The sequence below is a fragment of the Oncorhynchus tshawytscha genome, linkage group LG09 (genome assembly GCF_018296145.1).
Source record: "Oncorhynchus tshawytscha isolate Ot180627B linkage group LG09, Otsh_v2.0, whole genome shotgun sequence".
Lineage (NCBI taxonomy): Eukaryota > Metazoa > Chordata > Actinopteri > Salmoniformes > Salmonidae > Oncorhynchus > Oncorhynchus tshawytscha.
Window position 1 is genome coordinate 36,172,976 of NC_056437.1, and position 7,869 is coordinate 36,180,844.

At 41.3% G+C, this 7,869-nt stretch overlaps 1 protein-coding gene and 1 long non-coding RNA gene across 2 annotated transcripts; one reads left to right on the top strand and one right to left on the bottom strand.

The window, feature by feature from the left end:
• Positions 1 to 1,058: 1,058 nt before the first annotated feature.
• Positions 1,059 to 3,515, bottom strand: LOC121847161. Its single transcript, XR_006084087.1, has 3 exons — positions 2,787 to 3,515; positions 1,448 to 2,112; positions 1,059 to 1,086 (listed from the first exon to the last, which is right to left on the bottom strand). It is a non-coding gene; the product is annotated as an uncharacterized LOC121847161 (long non-coding RNA).
• On the top strand, positions 1,141 to 1,750 carry LOC121847160 (piggyBac transposable element-derived protein 4-like). Its single transcript, XM_042326843.1, has 2 exons — positions 1,141 to 1,282; positions 1,431 to 1,750. Exons 1-2 carry the CDS (start codon positions 1,141 to 1,143, stop codon positions 1,748 to 1,750), a joined length of 462 nt encoding a protein of 153 aa, XP_042182777.1.
• Positions 3,516 to 7,869: the final 4,354 nt, after the last annotated feature.

Genomic DNA, 7,869 nt, shown 5'->3' on the forward strand with positions numbered 1-7,869 from the left:
GAGGAAGTACCAGGTCCCTTTGAAGATGCTGGTGGTGATGGAGGCAGACGGACAGTGGATGAAGTACAGGAGTTCTGTGGTAGCTGGAAGGCCACCAGTCATTTCACCCCACCTGGCCCTGCTGTCTGCTTTGACGAGTCCCAGTCTGGAGTGCAACGCCCCTTGCCATTTCCAACTGAGGCAGAGTGCTTCAAGTTGTTTCTGACAGAGGAGCTGGTGGGAGAGATAGTTGAGGAGACCAATCGCTATGCCTTAGAGCTACAGGAGAAGAGAGAGCCAGGAGTGAGGGGAAAACTCGCTAAATGGGTGACAACCACAATTAGTGAAATGTATACCTTCCTGGTGACAGTCCTTCTCATGGGAATAGTAAAGAAGAACTCCCTAAGAGAATACTGGAGCACAGATCCTATGTTTGCAACTCCCTTCTTTGCCTCCCTCTTTTCCCAAGATCGCTTCCTAGTTCTGCTGCGATGCCTGCATTTTGTCAACAATGCTACTGCCATCCTAAGTGACCCGTTACACAAAATAAGAAATGTTCTTATCAGCCTGACATCAGCATTTGGTCGGGTCTTTGTACCATACAAGGACCTATGCATTGATGAGTCCCTGATGTTATGGAAAGGTAGGCTGGCGTTCCGTCAATATATTCCCTCCAAAAGGCACAGGTTTGGAGTCAAGTTCTTTGTCATGTGCGACGTGAAGACAGGATTTGTCCAGGACATTATAGTTTACACAGGGTCCACCACTGACATCAAACATTATGAGGGGCTTGGGGTGTCAGGGTCCGTGGTGATGACCATGCTGGCTCCTCATCTCGGCAAGGGACACACTTTGTACGTGGACAATTGGTACAGCAGTCCCACACTCTTCCAGCATCTGCTCTCCAACAGCACAGGGGCCTGTGGCACAGTCAGGTCGAACCGGAAGGGGATGCCGGCATTCGGATGCGGGAAGATGCAGAGAGGGGAGGTGGAATTCCAGGAGAACGGTCAACAGCTGGCAGTAAAGTGGCATGACAAGCGAGACGTCCATGTCCTCTCCACTGTCCATACAGCAAACATGTCGGCCACAGGGAAGGTGGACCACCTGACCGGAGAGAGAAAGATCAAACCAGATTGTGTGCTTGATTATAACCTCAAAATGGGGGCCGTGGATAAGGCAGACATGATAAACAGCTTTGTGGAATGCACACGGAAAACGAACAAGTGGTATAAGAAGATATTTTTCCATCTGATCGACACTGCTGTCCTCAACGGCAGCATAGTTCACCGCCAACTAACAGGTGAGATGATTACTGAACAAGGTATTTTTGTAATTGGATGTACAGTTCACATACAAATCCATTATGCAATTATAGTGACAATATCTCACCCACCTACCCACTGCCTCATTATCCTCTAACTTTCCTCATCTTACCCACTCCCTCATAGGTAAAGTAATTACCTACCAAAAATACAGAGAGAACCTCATGAGAGAGCTGCTGGAGGAGCACCACACCCCTCGGCGCCCATCCACTGGGGGCCGTCCTGCTGCAGACAATCCCCTACGCCTCACTGCACGACATTTTCCCTGCAAAGTCCCTCAAACTGCTTCTCAAGGTAGTCGCACACGGAGGCATTGCAAAGTCTGCCTGTCTGGCGCCAGGAGAAGTAAGCAGAGGAAGATGACAAAATACATGTGTCTAGCTTGTGATACACCTCTATGTATTTCACCATGCTTTGAGGAGTATCACATGCTCAAGCATTATTGAGCACATCTGCAGCAATAGGTGACTGACTGACCTGACATGTGACTTGATAGGTGACCAGCCATGATACTATGCCTTAGAGATGGGGGTGGAAATGCAGTTGTTGTTCAGTCACTGCATGGATAATGAATATGGGTTTTACATATTCAGTTTTTTGTCCTCTAGTAAAACAAGTTGTTGAACCAACTACCAGTCCTGCAATAAAATAGATGAATATTACATATTGGCATATGTGTTTTCTTGCTGTGTTTTCATCCAGTACAACTGTTAAGGAGTGTACGTTAGCATACAAAAGCTGTCCTCATTATTCAGCTCCAAAGATGTCCAGCTCCAGTTATGATATTGGCAAATAATGTTTCTGGTTTCTGAAAGTACAGAATAAAGAGGAATTATTCATTAGAATACAATATAAGGATATAGCAATAAAACAATACTACAAAGAAGTAACATAATAAACACTGCTATAAATAAATTGTTTATTGCATTGACAAAATCACAGATTTGAGTTATAACAGTAAGAAACTAACTTTTGAGCTCCACAAGGGGGCAAGGCAGGGCAGAATAGAGCTATGCTGAATAGACCAAATAAACAAACCATGGTCATATTTTTTATTTATTTAACTAGGCAAGTAATTTAAGAACCAATTATTATTTACAATGATGGCCTACACCGGCCAAACTCAGACAACGCTGGGCCAATTGTGCGCTGCACTATGGGACTCCCAATCACAGCCAGTTGTGATACAGCCTGGATTTGAACCAGTATACCGCTGCGCCACTTGGGAGTCATAAGGCCAGGGTAGCTTCAAAATACAACACAAGCTAATAGTTTTCTGACGCAACTAGCATTGTTTTACAGAGCTAATAGAATAATGTAGCTAGGTAAGCATGATTGACAATAACACCATAAAGGTTATAAAATGTGTAACGTTACCTCACGTGTCCGCAGTTATAAGGAATATATTATGATCTACAGCTACAGCAGAAACGGCATACGGAAACTATTATTATAACTATTATAACGTAATAAGGCACTTACTTTGATGGAAACGCAGCCTGGATTTGAACCAGGGAGTCTGTAGTGACACCTCTAGTACTGATGTGCTGTGCCTTTGACCGCTGCACCACTTGAGAGTCATAAGGCCATGGTAGCTTCAAAATGCAACACAAGATAATACTTCTCTGACGCATTTAGCATTGTTTTACAGAGCTAATAGAAGAATGTGGCTACATAAGCACGATTGACTATAACACCATAAAGGTTATAAAATGAGTAACGTTACCTCACGTGTCCGCGGTGATAAAGAATATACACAAATATATTATGCTCCATACATACAGTACGCTACAATAGAAATGTGGAATAGAAAATGTGAACACGTGTGCAGATCCTGTTCTGACGGGAGATAAGCAAATGTCTGCAGACGTGAACTGCACAAACAATTGGGAAGTGCTTGGGGAATTTTGTCCGTGTCAGAAATGTCCCAAAAATGTAATTATCCGCAAAAGTAAAAATGACTATTTTTATGTGAATGAATGAGGAGGCGGAACACACCTAAATTCAAACTGTTTTTAGAAAATAAAAACTTGTTTGAAAATCATTTGAAATTGAAGTTAAAACAACCTATAAATATAAACAGGGTGCGTGCTTTAGTTTGAGGGCAGCGCGGATAAAATGTACTGTTACGTATCAATCACATTCTGGAATGGAGAGAACATTCTAACATCACGTGCATAAAAAAACTCACGCTGGGGCGACCGTTAGAGATATTTGGAACTCACGCATGAAAGGGTTTTAATCAATCAAACATTGTCCTGCTTCTATAAAGATCTGTATACCTCTGATTGTAAATCCACACTAAGCCAGACTAAGTCCTTTCTAAAATAATGAAGAATTCCTTTTCTCTCAACAGAAGAAGCCACAGCGCTGGGAGCCCAAATCTTTCTCAATGAATTAAAAAGGGCATTGGATAGTATGAATGAAGGCAAATCACCTGGATGGAACAGTATTCCTCCTGAGGTATATTTAAAATTAATGTAGCTTTTATTTAAAAAAAGGAGGATGCCACCCAGTGTTCTCATTTAAGTCGCCAGCAGCATACCATCCTGCATCCCACTGCTGGCTTAGATCTGAAGCTAAGCAAGGTTGGTCCTGGTCTGTCCCTAGATGGCAGACCAGATGCTGCTGGAAGTGGTGTTAGAGGGCAAGTAGGAGGCAATCTTTCCCCTGGTCTAACAAAACATATCCCACTGCCCTGTGTAGGGTGCTGTCTTTTGGCTGGGATGTACTTCTTAGAACTACCCCTCCCGGATCCGGGAGAATTGTCATCAACTGCACTAATTAGCACAACGGACAAAAAATCTTACTAGAAAATATTCATATTCATGAAATCACAAGTGAAGTATAGGGAAACAGCTTAGCCTTTTGTTAATCACCCTGTCATCTCAGATTCTGAAATTATGCTTTACAGCCAAAGCAAGACAAGCATTTGTGTAAGTTTATCGATAGCCTAGAATAGCATTATGTCCAGCTAGCAGCACGAAGCTTGGTCACGAAAATCAGAAAAGCAATCAAATCCTTTGATGAGCTTCGGATGTTTTCACTCACGAGACTCCCAGTTAGACAGCAAATGTTCATTTTGTTCCATAAAGATTATTTTTATAGCTGAAATACCTCCTTTTCTTGTTCACGTTTTGTAGAGAAATCCACCAGAAATTGCGGTCACGACAACGAATTAGATCCATAATATCAAAAGAAACATGGCAAACGTTTTTTATAATCAATCCTCAAGGTGTTTTTCAAATATCTATTCGATAATATATCAACCGGGACAATTGTCTTTTCAGTAGGAGCGAGAGGAACAATGGCCGCCTTTGTCTATTACGCAAGAATCACTCTGAGAGCCACCACCTGCCCACTGACGCAATGTTGTCGTGCACGCTCATTTTTTAAAATAAAAGCCTGAAACTATGTCTAGTGACTGTAGACACATTAGGGAAGCCATAGAAAAAGGAATCTGGTTGATATCCCTTTCAATGTTCAATAGGGATCCATAGGAACGCAGAGGTTTCAAAATAAGAGTCACTTCCTGATTGGATTTTTCTCAGGCTTTCGCCTGCAATATCAGTTCTGCTATACTCACAGACAATATTTTTACAGTTTTGGAAACTTCAGAGTGTTTTCTATCCTAAGCTGTCAATTATATGCATATTCTAGCATCTGGTTGTGAAAAATAGCCCGTTTACTTTGGGAACGTTATTTAAAAAAAAATTAAAATAGTGCCCCCTAGCCTTAACAGGTTTTAACTGGCAGAATATCTATTGTCAAAATGAATATATTGCCACGGCTGAATTTTTGAAGTTCAATGCTTCCCATGGCTCCCCCTTCTGGCTATTGGGATCAAATTCATAGTGCGGTTTCAAAATGTATATGTCAAGGTAAACGATCCTGTATACAATTAAGACATTTGTAAAGAGGAAAGATGTAGGAGGATTGTTCGTACCATACGTTGAAGTGTATTTCCAGGCACTAGCATTTTGCCCCATCCTAAATTTGGTTTAGACATGATTCTTCTACCCCATGGCTCAGTATAGAGAGAAACATGGTGTCTCCTATTGCCCTGGAAGAGGTGGTCTTCACTGATACTGTACAGTGCCTTCGGAAAGTATTCAGAGCACTAGACTTTTTTAGACATTTTGTTACATTACAGCCTTATTCTAAAATGGATTAAAAAAATAAAATCCTCAGCAATCTACACACAATACCCCATAATGACAAAGCAAAAACAGTTTTTTAGATAAACCAGAAATACCTTATTTACATGAGTATTCAGACCCTTTGCTATGAGACTCAAAATTGAGCTCAGGTGCATCCTGTTTCCTTTGAAAATCCTTGATGTTTCTACAACTTGATTGGAGTCCACCTGTGGTAAATTAAATTGATTGGACGTGATTTGGAAAGGCACACACCTGTCTATATAAAGTCCCACAGTTGACAGGGCATGTAAGAGCAAAAACCAAGCCATATGAGGTCAAACAAATTTCTCAGTAGATCTCCGAGACAGGATTGTGTCGATGCACAGATCTGGGGAAAAGTACCAAAACATTTATGCATTATTAAAAGTCCCCAAGAACACAGTGGCCATCACCATTCTTAAATGGAAGAAGTTTGGAACCACCAAGATTTAGGGATCTTCTGTGGAGGTGGCAGAACCTTCCAGAAGGATAACCATCTCTGCAGCACTCCACCAATCAGGCCTTTATGGTAGAGTGGCCAGATGGAAGCCACTCCTCAGTAAAAGGCACAACAAAAGGCACCTAAAGACTCTCAGACCATGAAAAACAAGATTCTCTGGTCTGATGAAACCAAGATTGGACTCTTTGGAATGAATGCCAAGTGTCATGTCTGGAGGAAATCTGGCACCATCCCTACGGTGAAGCATGGTGGTGGCAGCATCATGCTGTGGGGATGTTTTTCAGCAGCAGGGACTGGGAGACTAGTCAGGATGGAGGGAGCAAAGTACAGAGAGATTCTTAATGAAACCTGCTCCAGAGTGCTCAGGACCTCAGACTGGGGTGAAGGTTCACTTTCCAACAGGACAATGACCCAAAGCACACAGCCAAGACAACGCAGGAGTGGTTTCGGGACAAGTCTCTGAATGTTCTTGAGTGGCCAAGCTAGAGCCCGGATTTGAAAATGGAGAGACCTGAAAATAGCTGTGCAGCAACGCTCCCCATCCAACCTCACAGAGCTGGAGAGGATCTGCAGAGAAGAATGGGAGAAACTCCCCAAATACAGGTGTGCCAAGCTTGTAGTGTCATACCCAAGATGACTCGAGGCTGTAATTGCTGCCGAAGCTGCTTCACCAAAGTACTGAGTAAAGGGTCTGAATAGTTTTGTAAATGTGATATCAGTTTTTTTATTAGTAATAAATTAGCAAAAAAAAAATCCCCAAAACTGTTTTTGCTTTGTCATAATGGGGTTTGTGTGTATAACAAGTATATAGTACTTGTTTTATTTTTTAAATCCATTTTAGAATAAGGCTGTAAGGTATCAACATTTTGAAAAAGTCAAGGGGTCTGAATACTTTCTGAACGTACTGTATATCCCTTAAACAATGTAAATGATGGTTTGTTCCTATTATTGCTCACACAATTCCTATTTGGCACAAAATTGTAAAACAATGTAACTGGGAATCAAAATGGCATGCCCATATTCCAATATTTCACACTAATGCCATTCAATTTGTAGTACGGCCTTTTGCAATGATCTAAATGTGGAATCTGTATGCCTGCCGATATCATGGACATTAATGGTCTGAGAACATTCCAAGAAACATACACATTAACAGGCAACTCCATTTTTCTATATTTACAACTTAGGTAAACTATGCTGGCCTATGGAGTCCCTTGGGGAACCCAACTACCGAACCATCTATTGATGGGATTTACAAATACATTTTTGGGACTCCCGATAAGACTGATCTCTATAATATGTGAGCAACTTTTGGAAAGCTAATATTCTGAGCTAGCCATTTAAAAAGTATGGTACACAGAATCTGAATAACCCTTTAACTGGAACAGAATATGGAAAAAATATGGCATTAGATTCTCCTAATCCATTTAACACCAAGGAAACTTTTTATGTAGAAATTGTCCCTAACTCCCAACTGTTCACTGTGTCCCCTAAATCAGGTAGGCACGTTCCTTCATATGATGTGGGATTACCCTGTAGTTAATAAATGCTCCTCAGGCAAAGTTACAAAATTCATTTAGAAGTGCATGAATGTAAATATTAAATGCTTTGCATCCGTTACTTAACGATGATAGCTCCTTGAATCTCTCAATCAATCAGATTATTACTGCTGGCAGGCAGTACTGCTGCAAAAAGTGATGTTGGCTTTTAGATGGCAATCACCTCACTCTCTTCCAATTCACCAGTAGATACAGTTACTATTAGAAGTTATAACATTATAATTATTGACCGTGAGAATGAACATGAAGCCCAACACAATACAAACATAATACAGCATATACAGTGCATTCGGAAAGTATTCAGACCCTTTCACTTTTTCCACATTTCGTTACGTTACAGCCTTATTTTAAAATGGATTAAATACATT

Excerpts from the sequence above, each read along its gene's own strand:
- LOC121847160 (XM_042326843.1), top strand. The coding sequence starts at position 1,141 with ATGGGGGCCGTGGATAAGGCAGACATGATAAACAGCTTTGTGGAATGC. Across the intron at positions 1,283-1,430 it reads AGTTCACCGCCAACTAACAG|GTAAAGTAATTACCTACCAA; the intron begins GTGAGATGATTA and ends ACTCCCTCATAG.